The 16,756-nt window shown below is 39.3% G+C and overlaps 1 protein-coding gene across 2 annotated transcripts; it reads left to right on the top strand.

The window, feature by feature from the left end:
• Window positions 1-430: 430 nt before the first annotated feature.
• LOC121881897 (protein NLRC3-like) lies at window positions 431-9,687 on the top strand. Of its 2 annotated transcripts, XM_042389708.1 has the most exons (6): window positions 431-1,943; window positions 2,430-2,549; window positions 3,551-3,786; window positions 3,911-5,771; window positions 7,375-7,548; window positions 8,528-9,687. In XM_042389708.1, exons 1-6 carry the CDS (start codon window positions 1,771-1,773, stop codon window positions 8,541-8,543), a joined length of 2,580 nt encoding a protein of 859 aa, XP_042245642.1. In that variant the 5' UTR covers window positions 431-1,770; the 3' UTR covers window positions 8,544-9,687. The 2 variants fall into 2 exon arrangements, with proteins under 2 accessions (XP_042245642.1, XP_042245641.1); XM_042389707.1 differs by lacking the exon at window positions 8,528-9,687 and having other exon boundaries at window positions 7,375-7,707.
• Window positions 9,688-16,756: the final 7,069 nt, after the last annotated feature.

Genomic DNA, 16,756 nt, shown 5'->3' with positions numbered 1-16,756 from the left:
TGGAGAGCTAATATCTGCAGGGTGCTTCTACTCGGAAAGCACCGTTTTTGTTGTGTTGTTGTGTGGTAATGCCAATGGTTTGTTGACGTTAGCAGGAGAGAGGCAAGGTCTTCGCGGAAAATCCGGCCCAGGTCTTTCACATAGAAATCAGTCCACAGGGTCTTACAGACAGCAAAAAAAGTCGGGGAAAGTCTATTTTTTTTACGTTACATTATTACCCATTCACTCATTGGTAATGAAAACAATTAATACATGTAAATTGCTTCACAATCCTACATATAAAACCTTTAATGTTACCCAGAAAGCCTCTCAAGACAAGTGGTTGTTTTGACCCAGTTTCAGTGTTATTTTTTATTTTACTATTGTTTTTTTTTTACCCAAACTAAAGCTTGTTATAATCTACTCTACTCTTTTTACACGTCACACTTTGTTACTGATTGTTAACAACTTGTGTATCTTATGAATGTCATATGCACATTGTTTTGTACAAGAAACAAAACATTTGTGACAGTTTTTAGTGAAAGCTTGTTGTGTGTAACACTGGGTCAAGTTTGCACAGTTATTCTTGTTAGGACATTGCACTGACTCACTTCATTTTGTACAGCATAACCCTAACCCTAACAATAACCATAACCAATTCACGCCTAACCTTAACCACACACACACACACACACACACACACACACACACAATTTCCAGTAAAGACATTGTGGGAAGGAGCCAACAACCAAAGCTCATAGTTCATTATGGCTCCAACACATATACAAACACCCCCCCACACACACAGGTAGGGAGTAAAGGTGAAGGTACTCATTCTTTACAAGCTCCACTTTAAAGTTGACAGAGCACAAGGAGGAAAACAGCAAGTCTGAGGCAGCGTGAGTGTTAATATTAGGGCTGCAAATAATGATTACTGTCATTATTGTTCAATCTGCTGATTGTTTGTTGGATTAATTGTTTAGTTGATTAAACTGTCAGAAAAATGTGAAATCACAGGTTGATATCTTCAGACGTTGTGTCCTTTTTTCTTTCCCTGGTTTCTGCGTCCTCGCAGTGATGGTACGTGGCACGATGGTGCTGCCAAAATAGAGCAAAGTCATAATGAAGAATGACACAGATGTTTATCTGAAGTCTGTTTGTTGGATTTTATTACGACCCCCTAAAAACAGCTCGCCCACAGAAGGCATAACAAAGGTCAGGATTTCACAATGATTACACAAATTTATTAATAAAAAAACAACAAAAGCTGGTGAGCTGGCCAAAAAGAATAGAAAGAAGAGGAGACACCCAGACCAACCCACAAAGGGCCGTAGGATCTGGGCTCTCCTCTCTAACCTAAATCCACATAACAACTAAACCTAACAGAAATAAAGCCACAAAAATGGGACTACCAGACTCACTAACCAAACCAAGAAACTAAAAAAGGCAAAACTAAAATATAACAGAACAAACACAAGAACAAAGCTGCTGGTGCTCAGGCTGGAAAATGGAAAAGAGAGAGACCAAGCCACATTCCTTCCCTCTTTATAGGCCCTCCCCTCAATCATCCGATCAGGGCCACCTAGGAGAGAGCACAAACAAATGGTCAATAGAATATTGGGCTATACATATCCCATCCAGCAGGGGGAAAGTATGTAACAGATTTAAACCAGAGTCAAAGTTGATCTTTGTGATGGCTAGAAAACACACATGGTTGTATTTAAAGTTGTGTAAACTAATAAGAAGCCATTAACTTGAGAGAAAGGACTGAGTTTATTATACTGTGTATGTATGTGTGTCTCCAATGTTACTGTTTTACCTCTCAGACTCCAGAAGATGAATGATTTGGAGGAAGAGGATGATGGAGCAGAGTCTCTAATATCCAGCTGTCTTTCTATGAAGAGTGACCGGTCTAAAAGTTATTCCCTAAACTTCAGTAATGAATCTGGACCCTCAGATACAAAGTAAGAGACTGTTGCTACTGTAAACTGACCCAAAGATGATTCAGTGTTGAAATGTCACTTAAAAACAAACACCACTGACAACCCACACTCTACTACAACCATCTCCACCCGCTATTAGTGAGTGTCTGAAGATCTTATGCAGAAAGTTTATCCATCTAAATATAAAGTGTCACCTGATGTATTTATCAAAGCTGTGCAGCTCATGAAAATGTCTGTAAACAATACAGTCAAACTACATGCATGACTGAAAGAGCATTGCAATCAGACTCTACAAACACGTCATGAGTTTACAGGAAATAAATGTTCAGGATGTGTGTCATATTCCTTCACAGTGTTTCCACATGTAGAAGTTCAAATCTCTTCACTCTCACATATGTTTTCAGCTGTAGATAGAAATAAAAATTTAAACTGAGATATGAACGCAATCAGCTGTTGTGATTAACTAGTGATAAGTAATGATGTATGTAAAACATTTGTTGTTTCCAGAGGTCAGCACCACAGACAGAGAGCAGAGTCTCTAATATCCAGCCAACTGTCTATGAAGAGTGACCAGTCTATATATGAATCTCTAAACTTCAGTAATGAACCTGGACCCTCAGACACAAAGTAAGAGACTGTGTCCACTGTAAACTGACTTGAAGATAATTCAGTCAGATAGGGTGATATTTACTAAGGATTTAGTAACAAGTCAAATTATGTCTGTCCTTGTTCACTAAAGGATTGGTTTTGTGCAGGTAAAATGGAATAAAATTGAGTGTTTGGTCTCATGCAATACAGAATGTGTCTTAATGCGTTCCTGTTCAAAGGCAGAAAATATGGGAGGAGGTAATGGAAATATATACAAACAGCCTGCTGGAGCTGATTTATCAATGCAGACTGACCACTGTAGCAGAGGAAACTCAGTCTGACATTTAACATTTGGGAAAAGTAAAATCTGTAAAACTGTTGTATCACACTCACACAGACAGAGAGTGATTATAGCAGAAACAGTTAGAGAGAGAAACAAAAATGAAAAGATGCATTATGAAGATATTTACCAGAGTTCTCTGTTCAGCACCACAACCCAAGACAAAAGAGCAGCAGTCTGTTATTTTTCACAAGTGGACTTTTCTGTTTTGCTCAGTTGCTTCCTGCTTATTTTTCCTGACTTTTGATGGCTCAAAGAGGGTTGAAGGAGCCCTGTGGAGTTTTCTTGTTAACAAAGGTCATGTTTACATTGACTTACTTGTCAATTACTGGTCTTACAAAGGTGTTAAACCCATTTCCCTCCTCATGAAACAGTTGCAAAGCCAACATTTGAACCTAGTATTCTGAATCCTGCATTGTTTACATCCATGTTTACTAGCTTACACTCTTCTTCTTCTTCTCTGCCTTTGCTGGTACATTGTTATTGTCTGTCTAATTACTTTTGAACCCTTGCAATTGTAGTTTATATTATTTTATTTCAAACTGAATATGCTGAAGCCCAGAGCCTAAAGAACAGAAAAACTGTCCAAATACTTACAGCCTGGACTATTTATGTAGGGAAAGACCTGCATGCAACTTGTGAGCTGTTGGTTGGCCACCACTAATGTCATGTGTCGTAAAGAATGTGTTCATGTCCACAGAGAGAGGAAGAGGAGGGGTGTGTCTGTGGAGGAGCAGCTGTCCTGCTGTTCTTTGTGTCAGGATGTCCTGAAGGATCCAGTCTCTACCAGCTGTGGACACTGGTTCTGCAGACAGTGCATCACCTCATACTGTGACCAGTCTGCTTTACCAGGAGACTCCTCCTGTCCTCAGTGTGCAGAAAGATCCAGAACAAGACCTGGACTGCAGACAGACAGTCAGACCAGCACTGTACAAAGTAAGACTGAAGATCTGTCTGCTGATGTCATCATCTCTGAAAACAGGACCTCCTCTATCGTACTGAAAATGAATGCAGTGAGACATATTTCTTTTTAATAATACCATTTTTTCTTCTCTTTCAGCAGATAGTGGTCTGCAGGATGTTTTAGATGAACATAAGATCAGTCTGAGGAAGAGATGTGAATGTGTGACTGAAGGAACTGATGAAGCAGGAAGTGAAACCCTCCTCAACAGGATCTACACTGAGCTCTACATCACAGAGGGACAGAGTGAAGACGTTAATACCCAACATGAGGTGAGGCAACTTGAAACAGCTTCCAGGATGAAGACCCTCCATGACGCTCCAATCAAGTGTCATGACATTTTTAAAGCCTTACCTGAACAACAGAAAGACATCAGAGTCGTTCTGACAAACGGTGTTGCTTGCGTTGGAAAAACCTTCTCAGTGCAGAAATTCACTCTGGACTGGGCAGAGGGCTTACAAAACCAAGATATCAGTCTGGTGATTCTGCTTTCATTCAGGGAGCTGAACTTGATCAAAGATGAGCAGTACAGTCTCCTCATGCTGATCTATGATTTCCATCCAACATTACAGAAGGTCTCGGCAGAGAAGCTTGCTATCTATAAAGTTTTGTTCATCTTTGATGGCCTGGATGAAAGCAGACTTTCACTGGATTTCAAGAACAATGAGGTCGTGTCTGATGTCACACAGAAATCATCAGTCAGTGTGCTGTTGACAAACCTCTTCAAGGGGAATCTGCTTGCCTCAGCTCTCGTCTGGATAACTTCTCGACCTTCAGCAGCCAATCAGATTCTTCTTGCATGTGTTGACAGGGTAACAGAAGTACGAGGCTTCACTGACGCCCAAAAGGAGGAGTATTTCAGGAGGAGATTCAGTGATGAAGAGCTGTGCAGCAGTATCATCTCACATATCAAGACATCCAGGAGCCTCCACATCATGTGTCACATCCCAGTCTTCTGCTGGATCATTGCTAGAGTACTGGAGCACATGTTGACTACAGACCAGAGAGGAGAGCTGCCCAAGACCCTGACTGACCTGTTCTCACACTTCTTGCTGGTTCAGACACAGAGGAAGAAGCACAAGTATGATGAGGGACATGAGACGAGTCCACAGGAGCTGACAGAGGCTGACAGGGAAGTTCTTCTGAAGCTGGGGAGGCTGGCTTTTGAACATCTGGAGAAAGGAAACATCATATTCTACCAAGAAGACCTGGAGCAGTGTGGTCTTGATGTCACAGAGGCCTCTGTGTTATCAGGATTTTGTACAGAGATCTTCAAAAGAGAGAGTGTGATCTTCCAGAAAACAGTCTACTGCTTTGTTCATCTGAGCGTTCGGGAGTTTCTGGCTGCAGTCTACATGTACCACTGTTACACCAACAGCAACACAGAGGTACTGGGGGACTTCCTGCGAAAAGACTACAAACACAGGGAATCAAAGCCGAAATCTTTCCTCAAGAAGATTTCAGCTAATTTCAGAAACAATCATAGCCATGATTCATCCCTGGATGACTTCCTGAGGAGAGCCATGGAGAAATCTCTCAAAAGTAAAAATGGCCACCTTGACCTGTTTGTTCGCTTCCTTCATGGCCTCTCTCTGGAGTCCAACCAGAGTCTCTTAGGAGGCCTGCTGGGACGGACAAAAAACAGTCCAAAACTCATCCAGAGAGCCATTAACAACCTGAAGAAGATGAAAAGTGAGGATATCTCTCCTGACAGAAGCATCAACATCTTCCACTGTCTAATGGAGATGAATGACCGCTCAGTACATCAGGAGATCCAAAAGTTCCTGAAGTCAGAGAACAGATCAGAGAAGGAACTTTCTGAGATCCATTGCTCAGCTCTGGCCTACATGCTGCAGATGTCAGAGGAGGTTCTGGATGAGTTGGACCTGAAGAAGTACAACACATCAGAGGAAGGACAACACAGACTGATCCCAGCTGTGAGGAACTGCAGAAAGGCTCTGTAAGTCCAGATGTGATTAGCATGATAAATCAGTGTAGATTAGCAGTTTAGTTCTTCAAATCTAAACAGTATAAAATTCTTATTATTGTTACATTAATGCTCTACTTTTTTATAGCCAAAACAATATGTTAGTTGTATTTAGTCACAGATGTTTTTGAGCTGTTTCAAATGCTGTGAGTCAAAATAATGTTGATTTTTCAGTTGGTTGTGTTTATAGCTGTTAAGTTAATGAATACAGTTATTCTATTTATTTCTAGTAATTATTGGATTTTACAGTTTTTTCTTCTATTTATCTTCCTTTGGGTGACGGGGGCATCATTCAAACCTGGTAAAACAAATGAAGAACTTTAGTTACTTAGTTACTTTATTCTGAGAGTACACCACGTCATCGAGGTATACATTACAACAGGACACGTCCCCCAGCACCAGGTGCATCATATGCTGAAAGGTGGCAGGCGCATTCCTCTTTCTCTGGAGAAAGCTGCATGCAATGAGCTGCATGATTCAGGAGTGAACCTGCTGTCAGCTGGATTGGAGAGTCCAAACTGTAGACTGGAGACTCTGAGGTCAATTCACTGACTGTAGCTTTGGTAATTTTTTTTCTATGTATTCAATTCAAATCCTTCACTGAAGTTTCACGTTTGGTTCTTTTCACTTTTTGTGATTTGCCTAAGAACAAATCTGTAGAATTTAATTTTTTTTCAAGAATTCAAAATCCACAGTCTTGTTCTATGTAAAAATTACTTCCCAAGTTTAAACTAATATGAGGCTTCAGAAGTCTGAAGCCTCATATTAGTTTAAATAAATATTGATATCAAGGAAGTATCTTTCTGTTTCTTCAGTGTTTCCTTGCTGAGCTGCAGTGGAGGGATTGTAACTAAAGATGGAATTTTTTACTAAATAGCCTGTAACTTTGAGTTAGACAAATCAAGTGGGTGTCTACCAGACTGTCAAAGCCTCATATTAGCTTCAGCTGAACTTATGAACTCATTTCCTACAGTGTAGCTGTATTAAGAGAGTACTTTACAGTCAGTGTGGACAGGTGGAATGATTACTGCCACCAATAACATATTATAATTACACATACCTACTAAACTACCAACTACAGGAAGAAGGAGATCCTGTCTGCATGATCATAGAGTATAAACATGTCTGATTTCATATACCAGTATCTGTTTAAATTGATTACGTTTATTTGCTGAAGGGGAAATATTTCTTGATTATATTCTTTAATGTGTTTTAATGAATAATGTCTGATCATTGATATTGGTCTTTTGATTGATTGATCCACACACACACACACACACACACACACACACACACACACAGAGGGACTCAGAGATCAATGCAGGTGTTTAAAGTATTTTTAATGAATCGGTGTTGACATGAATAGTTGTCTGAATGTTGTGGTGACATTTGGATGGTGTCTGAAGAAGGCTGACATTATGATGAGCCACAATAACACAATGACAAAGTCACTCTACTCATTTTAGGGAAAAGCTAATTGATTAGGACATAGTAATGCTGAACTACACATTTAAAACTTGAACAAATCCGATTGAATAATAAATGGATTTTTATCTAAAATGTATTCTTTATTCAGATTGAGTCGCTGCAGGTTGTCAGAGGTCAGCTGTGTTTCTCAGGCCTCAGCTCTGAAGTCCAACCCCTCCCATCTGAGAGAGCTGCATCTGAGTAACAACGAACTGCGGGATCCAGAAGTGGAGCTGCTGTGTGATCTTAAAGAAAGTCCACATTGTGGACTGGAGACTCTGAGGTCAGTGGAGAGTTGGAGTCAGTCCGTGCTGGTTTCAACAGTATTGTATTAAACACAGTTAGTATCAAAGCAAAGATCTTATTTCCTGGTGAACCTCCAATCGTCTCTGTGGCTGCTTTTCTAATTGAAGCTGTGAGAGGAGAATGATGACAGGCTTCAGGATTGGACCTAAAGGCAGAGAGAGAGAGAACAGTCAGCCAATCAGATCAGCCAGAAATTTGTTGTTATCATGTGTTTGAGCTGATGTGAAGACAGCTGTTGTTGTTGTGTTCATGTCAGCAGGAAATAAAGCTGACAACCTTACAAGATGTATAGAGACAGTGGTCCTCATTCATCAAACCGTCGTACCATCAAATCTGATCTGAAAGTGTTTGTTCTCTCATTTCAACTCTAAAGAATTGATCAATCCATCTTAAGATCCGTCTGACTGAAGCCTGCAAATCACTGGCTCTGATTTCACAGAACCATCATTATGTTTAGACCATGTGGTTTTTATACAAATCAGAACCTCTGCTGAAGTCCAGGAATCACAGCAGGTGTTTAGTTGAGAGCTCTGACTGATTGTTATGTGATGATTTAACAGCAGGAAAGATATTCAAATCCCACAGAGACTCTGTAGCTTTTAAACTTTTGTAACAGTTCACATGTATCAACAGTAAATCCATCAGTAAACTGGTGAGTGAATGTCTCTGTTTCTGCAGTAATGTGTTCATGACTCTCAGCAGTTTATTTCCTCTGTGTACTTCAGTGAAATCTGCAGAGTAAACAGACTTGATACCAAAAGCCGCTCCAGGTCTGTGAGCTTGGAGCTCAGTGTGTTCACTCCAACACACTAAACAGCTGTTCCACTTCTGGTCTGAACAGGACTGAAGTACCTGCTGCTCTTTATACTGAATGTGCTGCATGATTGACTGACAGCTGATGAAATGAATCTCACTAAACACTGATTTATGACCTCTGTTGTTTCTTCTCTCATCAGCTGGAGGGTGTTCTGATCTCTATAAGAGTGTGAGTGAACATCGAGGAGTGTGTTGAGAGAGGATCAGCTGTATCCTGATGATCCACCTGGACTAGAGTCTGGATCTGGATTTTGTCATCTTCACTTAAGTCTCTTAACTGACTACAAACTGAACCGTTATCTCTGGATTTTGTTGAAGTCAGCACTTTCTAAATTTGTTATACATGAGCTGTTTGATGCAGAAAAGAGGTGTTATAAGTTAGACTCTGACCCCGGGCCCATATTTATCAATTGTCTCAGAATCGCACTGAGAGTTAACCAAGGACTAAAACTAATTGCAGAGGAGAATTTACTCTGACTGCCAGCATGAGAAGGATTACTCCTGGGAGAGAGTGAGACGTCACTGTTTTATGACAGTCAGAGCAGCAAAGTAGAAATAACGACGACGTGTTGTAGTTCTCTCACAGTCTGGGCTGGAAATATTAAACTGTTATAATTTGGTATATTACTTGCATAGGCAGGTAACCAGGCAGGTAACTTACCAAGGTTATGTAACAAAACTCTCTGTAAAGAAAGCCTGAGAAATAAATGTAGCCCATATGTTAATTAAGATAACAGGTAATTTGACTCAGCTGCATGAAATTATCTTGGTTCAGCAACATGGTTTCACAGATATTTAATATGTCATTTGCATTAGGCTGTAAGTAAACACTGGTAAGCCAAGCAGGTGGCTTTAACAAAAAAGTATATAATTTAAACTTGTAGGTGAGATAATTTGATTCAAAACAAATGAATAATTAAATAAAGCCACGATTTGTATCAATGCAGCTTGTTTTTCTATAACTTCACACCAAGTGATGGGAAATGAATTAGTGCTGATTACCAGCATAGATAAATATGGTCTTTGCTGTTAGGCTTCTGGATCAACCTGTGTTTGGCCTCATACTCCATGTGCATGAGACAAAGGCCTATAGCAGCGTAACTAAGGGCTGGTCCAAAGGCGAGCTTGGTCGGCCTTAACTATAAGCTTTATAAAACAGGAAAGTTTTAAGCCTACTCTTAAATGCAGAGAGGGTGTCTGCTCCCTGGACCGAATCTGGACAATGGTTCCACAGGAAAGGAACCTGATAGCTGAAGGCTCTGCCTCCCATTCTACTTTTGGAGACTGTAGGAACCACAAGTAAGCCTGCATTCTAGGAGCGCAGTGTTCTAGTGGGGTAATGGGGTACTATAAGCTCTTTAAGATATGATGGTGCCTGACCATTAAGAGCTTTGTAGGTGAGGAGAAGGATTTTAAATTCAATTCTGGATTTTACTGGAAGCCAATGCAGCAAAGCTAAGATGGGAGAAATATGATCTCTTTTTATAGTTTTTGTCAGCATATGTGCAGCTGCACTCTGGACCAGCTGGAGTCTTTAGAGACTTGTTAGGGCAGCCTGATAATAATGAATTGCAATAATCCAGCCTAGAAGTAACAAATGCGTGGACTGTTTTTTCTGCATCTTTTTGAGAAAGGATGTGCCTGATTTTTGCAATATTACGTAAGTGAAAAAAGGCAGTACTTGAAATCTGTTTTATGTGGGAGTTAAAGGACATGTCCTGATCAAAAATAACATTCACAGGACTAGGGCCAGAATTTATCCAACTGCTGCAGAAATTTGATAAATATGTCCCCTGATGTGGAGACAAATAGAAAGAATTACAAAGGATTTACAAATATGTGAATTTCATCGCATCGGTGAGATGTTAGTGATTAGTGAATTTTACCATAATTTGACGATGTGTGTCGATCGTAATGTGTTACTGGACCAGTTATTTTTTTGTCTGTAAATGTTTCTTTTACAGTATTTAAATCTCTCTGCAGAAGAAATCTCAATCTTACAGAGATTACTAGATTAAATGATTATAATTTTTAAAAAAGTTCTTTGAGATTCAACAAATGTAGCATCAAAATCCCTGATTTTAGTTCACTTTCTATCAGGTGTTTAAAATAGTAACATAAGACAAGCAGCAGATCATAATCATAATGAAACTAAAGGAGTTATTAGGTGAAATCATTTTGGATTTGGTCAATTTCAAGTTAATTTTCCAGTTAAACATAATCAGTTGCCTTCAAGATGTCAGACTTAATTCCTTCTTTCCTCTTTCAGTTTGGTTTAAAGGTGACTGATGGATTTAATTTAAATTTAATACTTAATTTTGATTTCAATTTGAGGGTTAATATTTAATACATACACAGACACACACACACACACACACACACACATTAACACACTGGTTGAATACAGAGTGAGAGGAAGTTGTCTCATGTCTATTTTACCAAAAACTAAGTTAATTTCACTGAGTTTCATCATTTCTCTGAACAATAGTGATTTTATGTGAATCAGCAGTTGACTAATCGCAGGTGCAGCATCATTATCTCATTTAAACACACACACACACACACCTCTGCACCTTCTAACCTGCAGTAGTGACAGTGCAAGTTGAATCTGATTTGTGATTGGTTGTTTGCTTTGTGTCCGTTCTTCCCCTGCAGACCACTCGCAATCGGTGTTGGGGTCGTTACTCAAAAAATGTAATGCATTACACATTACTCGTTACTTTTTAAAAAAGTAATGCATTACTTTACTTAATTACTCCCTGTGAAAGGTAATTAATTACACTACTCATTACATTACTTTTGTATTACTCTGCAACAACGCCTGAGATGCATTGTCGTGTAATTGCCAGTTACCAATATAACGTTAAACCTTACATATGCCCACATATCAGAGCAAATCCCTATCTTAATAAGGAGGACATACAAAAGAAAAAGTTTTCCTGTCTGATGATGGTGGCCGTCCGTTCCCTGTTATTTGTATTTTGCTGAGTATGTTTCTGAAAGACGGAGATTCCACTGTAGAAACAGTCAGCATTTCCTCTATTATGTACGATGCTACAAGCCTATTCATCTCTGCTTTTGTTAACGTTACCTGTTGAAAATCAAGCTTTTGCTGCTTGGTTGTGGTCGGCATACACTCAGCTTGAGCATCACACTGGGTCCAGGAGTCTTTGGCTACTAGCTTTGTGTTAGCATGTTGCCTTTGCAGGTTCTGCTGTGTGATGTGTTCACAGCAGTGGATAGTTGTTCTGGCCAGGACACTCTTTGCACTTTACCGTCACATTCTTGTCCTTTCGTGTAACAGATTCGAAAAAACTCACCTTTATTAAGAATGTTTGACAACTTTCTACAAGTTATTTATTTACTCAACTTTTCAGTAATATTTTATGATCATTTTATCTCCTTTAATGATGGTCTAAATACTGTTTCAGATCTAAAATCTTATAATCTCTCAAACCTTCTTCACACTTCCATGTAGAAAATACTAAATCTCTCTTAATTTGTTTTCATGTTTTGCTGAAACACAGTCACATTTACAGAATTTGATCAGCCTTTGCAGCTCTACTGTCAACAAATCCCATGAAAAAATATACTTTCAGATTTCTCCCGTGTCTATGTAGCTCTGAACCCAAAGCTCATGTGTTCCTCCTGCAGATGTAAATCTTAAAAAATATCTCACAAATATGTAGTTTCATTTTTAAGAAGTCTCAGTAATTTCCCAAAACAGCTGGGAACTGTGGTTTTTACCAGTTTTTACAACAGGAGGAAGTAGTGCTTTTGTTGGGGGCTATTCTCAGTGGCTAGTGAGTATTTCTGGCAGCAGGATGGTGTATGTGGGATTGAATCCATATAAACTACAGTGTGTGTGCTCATTGATGTGTTTTTCATAGTTTTTGAACAACAATGGAGCTCTTTGGAACACAGGAAAAAGTCAAATCAAGCTTGTGATACACTCACACTTGTTTTTAGCTTCTATTCATTGGTAGTTTTGGTCTTTTCATGGGATTTGTTGACAATAAGAAATAAATACAGAACATTGTCAGACTTGACAGGACACACAAACCTTCTCTGACTGGTCAGTTTTATCCCAAACCATCACCATGGAAACACATTCCTCTGCTGTGTCGTCTCCCTCTGTATCCTCCGTCTCTTCATTTCTCTTTCTCATCAGATGGACTTTCTCTCAGGATAGCCTTGCTAAATAAAAGCCAAAGTTTCTGTCAGATTTGATCAAAATAGTTTTTTCTCCAGAGGAGATAGTGATATTTTAATGGCTCAACTAGTACTGGAACTGGCTGGTTTAATGTGCTCTTTTCTCTGTGTATGTGTGTTTCAGAGGCCAGTTTCGCTGGCAATGCCTTGGTGTGTTTGATATGGAGTGTATTTTGTTTAATAAAGATCAAATAAAAGATGGTTTTCAAGCATTTTGTTTGGCTTTTGTTTATTTTTTGCAATGTTTGCTCAGATGGTTGTGGTCGGCATACACTCAGCTTGAGCATCACACTGGGTCCAGGAGTCTTTGGCTACTAGCTTTGTGTTAGCATGTTGCCTTTGCAGGTTCTGCTGTGTGATGTGTTCACAGCAGTGGATAGTTGTTCTGGCCTGGACACTCTTTGCACTTTACTGTCACATTCTTGTCCTTTCGTGTAACAAATTCGAAAAAACTCACCTTTATTAAGAATGTTTGACAACTTTCTACAAGTTATTTATTTATTCAACTTTTCAGTAATATTTTATGATCATTTTATCTCCTTTCATGATGGTCTAAATACTGTTTCAGATCTAAAATCTTATAATCTCTCAAACCTTCTTCACACTTCACATTTTGTGTGGCTTTTGTTTATTTTTTGCAATGTTTGCTCAGATGGTAACGCAGATAAAAACCACCGTTATTAGTATTTTAGAAGATTTTAATACTATTTTAGGTCCAATTCCTGTATTGAAGCATCAGAAGGAGCAATTCTGACAAATCATTCCCTCATATTTGTAATTTTTACTTCAAATTATGAATTGAAATTTCTAATCTGTGTATGTAGGATACTTTTTACATTCCCTCAATTTAGTAATCTCTACTATTGAAGTAAATACTGTATTTCCAATCGGGACATACATAAAAACCACACAGAAATTATATTTATGATTATACTTATGTTAAACAAATGCAACAGTTAGAAATTTGACAGTCAAACTTTTATTAGGTCTTGTTATTGATCACAAACAGCAGACAATCAGAAAGCGGAAATTTGGTGCCAAACAAGAAGCATTCTTATTAATTGTTCCAACAGAAAATAAGAGCAGCCTACTAAGGAAAAAGTCTGTGTAGGATGTGTATCCATAGCTGAGGTGTTCAATAGAATAGTGGCAGCATTTCTTCTTGTTCTGCACCATTTTGCTATTTTGATGATATGATATGATTGTTGTTGTTTATTATAATGCTATCCAGTTGATTAAATAATCAGACCTGCAGCGGTCAAATAAAATAAGCAGTTCCAAGGTCCACAGGGGTTTTGGATGGAGGGTTTGGGGTCCTCCCTCAAGAAAAATTTGATGTTATTTGACTAAAAAGAATGCATTTTCACACAGTTTTGGACCATTATCATTACAATCTTTATTAAAAAACGCACTGTGTGCCATAAAAAATAATAATCACAAAACATTGTTAAAACAGGCTTATAGTGAATGGATTCAAACTGTGATTTTCTCATCCTCCAATAATCAGGCTGCAGCCAGCAGCCAGCTGTAGGGATGGTATGGTTAAAACTTTTCTTTATCTTATCCACAAACAATTTATTCATCCCGTTTTGCACATATCACAGTTATAAAACAGACTGCATTAATGCCATCTCAGCACTTTTTATTTTCTTGTTGGAATAAAAGGCACAAATCAGACTTTATGATCCAACTGATAAAGATTTATACTGTCTGTTAAAATTTCACTTTTGCTCCAGATCCTTTGTTCCAAAGTTCAGAGCTGCTGTTCTGTGATCAGATTTCCTTAAAGAACATGTCAAGTTAAAGATGAACACAGTTGAGACTGTGAATCAACAGACCTTAAAAAACTCCTGCTGTCAGTTACATGTTTGATCTTCTTCTGGTTGGTTTCCTGACTGAAGCTGCTGATTAATTTCACCTTCATCCATCAGCTTGATTCAGATTATTTTCAGCATCTAAAGGTAACGTAACCAACAGTTTTCATCTTGTTTGTTTCAGCAGGTGTTAAAATACTTAATGAAGTTTAGAAAGAATGCAGAACACAGACATCAGTCAGTATCTTCATCCTGTCCTCCTCCTCATCCTCCTGCTGCTGGTTGAGAGGAGGGGATGTTTCAGCCAGTAGCTAAGTTTAGAGCAATTTAACAAATTTTAATACACGTTACAAACTAAGCTAAACACAAACACCGACAAACAGAGCAGAGGAGAGGACAGAGAAGCTAATGCAACCATAAATGACAGAAAAATGCAGTAGTAAACTCATCAGTTTCCCCGTGTGTCTGCACAGGAGGCGTTCAGGTACAGTGTTGAGCGTAGGTCACCCGCGTTCACGATTGAATTGTTTTACTCCCATTCAAGTAGCTGGAGGGCTAAACTGGAAGTAGCCGCCTCGGCCGGCGAAAGTCACTGGTGCGCTTGACCTATGGGCCGCACAGATGCGGAAGCAAAGCGGAAGAAGTTTTTTGGATTCATGACCATTGAGCAACTCTCATAGGAATGAACGGGGCCCCGCCTCCAACGCTGTATCCAGTTCTCTTTATACATGCCTGCCCTCCTCTCATTTCTCATTGTACATCCTCGATTCCTTCCCTTCCCTCCTCCCCTCGCGTCCTAGTCCCTCCCACCTGAGATGCGAGCGGAGGAGGCAAGGAAGAGACAGTAGAAAAGAAGAGTCCAGGCAACAGGTATTTAATAAAATGAGACAGCCAATTGGTTCAGAGCTGTCATGTCAATTAAATATGACATATGCCACAGCTGCATCATCTGTCCATTGTTTTGTTTTAGACTACAGCTGTATTTTATGATCTCTGTCAAATTAGCATAACAGTGCTCATGGCAACTGATGTAGCTATTTACTTTTAATTCAAATCACAACGTTGCATAATGTGTCACGAATGTATGGATGTCAGACATTGTTATTTTTTATTTCACACACACTACAAATGGTTGTATGTTCCAGATGTGTGCCCCTTTTATCGTCACCGCACGGGTTCCGAAAAAACTAAGGATACACCTGTGTATCCTCGCTCATAGCTCCTCCAGCAAGCCTCCTCGCTCCTCTCTCCTAGGAATGCATTTTAGGAATTGAAACATCCTTAAACATGATGCAGTGAGATCGATTTCCGGGTCACAGAACCTATTTATAAGTTTCTTGGTCACAGGCAGGAGGACGGAGGAGAGAGGAGACGAGGAGGCACAAAATAGAGAAATGAGAAGAGCCCACACACACACGGGAGGGAGCAAAGGTAAAAGTACTCATTCTGTTCAAACTCCATTTTAAAGTCAACAGCAAGTCAGAGTGAGTGTTAATATTAGGGTTGTAAATAATGATTAGGCTACTGTCATTATTGAACAATCTGCCGATTATTTTTCGGATTAATTTTTTAATTGATTAAACAGTGTTGATATCTTCAAACGTTGTTTCCTTTTTTCTTTTTTTGGTTTCTGCGTCCTCACAGCGATGTAACGTGGCACACGGGTGCGGTCAAAATAGAGAGAAGTCTAAGTGAAGAACGACAGAGGGTCTTAAAGTTTCTTAAATTGCATCCACGTTTCCCTCACTTGCTCTTTTCCTTGCGTCTTAGTCTCTCCCGACGTGGATGCATGGAGAGACGCAAGGAAACCAAGCGAGGAGAGAGGAAACGAGGAAATTTGTTTTTAGAGACATGAGACGTGCTTTCCTCTGAAGTGTCACGTGAAGCGACGTCCGTTTCTGATGACGGCGGTAGCTGATCACAGCTGAACCAGCTGTCAGTCCGCTTTAACGGCTGTAGAAACTTCTGATGGAGTTTGTCTGCACACATGTGCACAGTGTTAATACTAATAAAGGTGCACAGTTATCACCGCTAGAGCAGCTGTTTTCTCTCTGCAGCTGTTACCTGTTTAACAAACACATAAAAAAAACAAAAAAAAAACATGAATAAAAACCTGCATTCGTGTGCACCTGTGTCGTGCTCAGAGGTACAGGACCCATTTCTACTCGCAGAATATATATATATATATATGTATGTATGTATGTATGTGTGTGAGTGTAAAATAGCCCAGAATATGATCAGGGTATGTTTCAGGGAAAATGGAAATTATGTAACTCATATCAAACCCGACGCTCAGGAATTTTCAGCCTCACACGTGACTGAATGGAAATGACGATAAATGAT

The sequence above is a fragment of the Thunnus maccoyii genome, chromosome 17 (assembly GCF_910596095.1).
Source record: "Thunnus maccoyii chromosome 17, fThuMac1.1, whole genome shotgun sequence".
Lineage (NCBI taxonomy): Eukaryota > Metazoa > Chordata > Actinopteri > Scombriformes > Scombridae > Thunnus > Thunnus maccoyii.
The sequence above is the reverse complement of the archived record's forward strand: the minus strand, read 5'-3'. Positions and strand labels throughout refer to the sequence as shown.

What these genes read in the sequence shown, in the direction of transcription:
- LOC121881897 (XM_042389707.1), top strand. Translation starts at nt 1,771, where the DNA reads ATGTGTGTCTCCAATGTTACTGTTTTACCTCTCAGACTCCAGAAGATG. An exon ending in TCTGGACCCTCAGATACAAA is followed by an intron (nt 1,944 to 2,429) that starts GTAAGAGACTGT and finishes TGTTGTTTCCAG; the next exon opens with AGGTCAGCACCACAGACAGA. An exon ending in CCTGGACCCTCAGACACAAA is followed by an intron (nt 2,550 to 3,550) that starts GTAAGAGACTGT and finishes TCATGTCCACAG; the next exon opens with AGAGAGGAAGAGGAGGGGTG.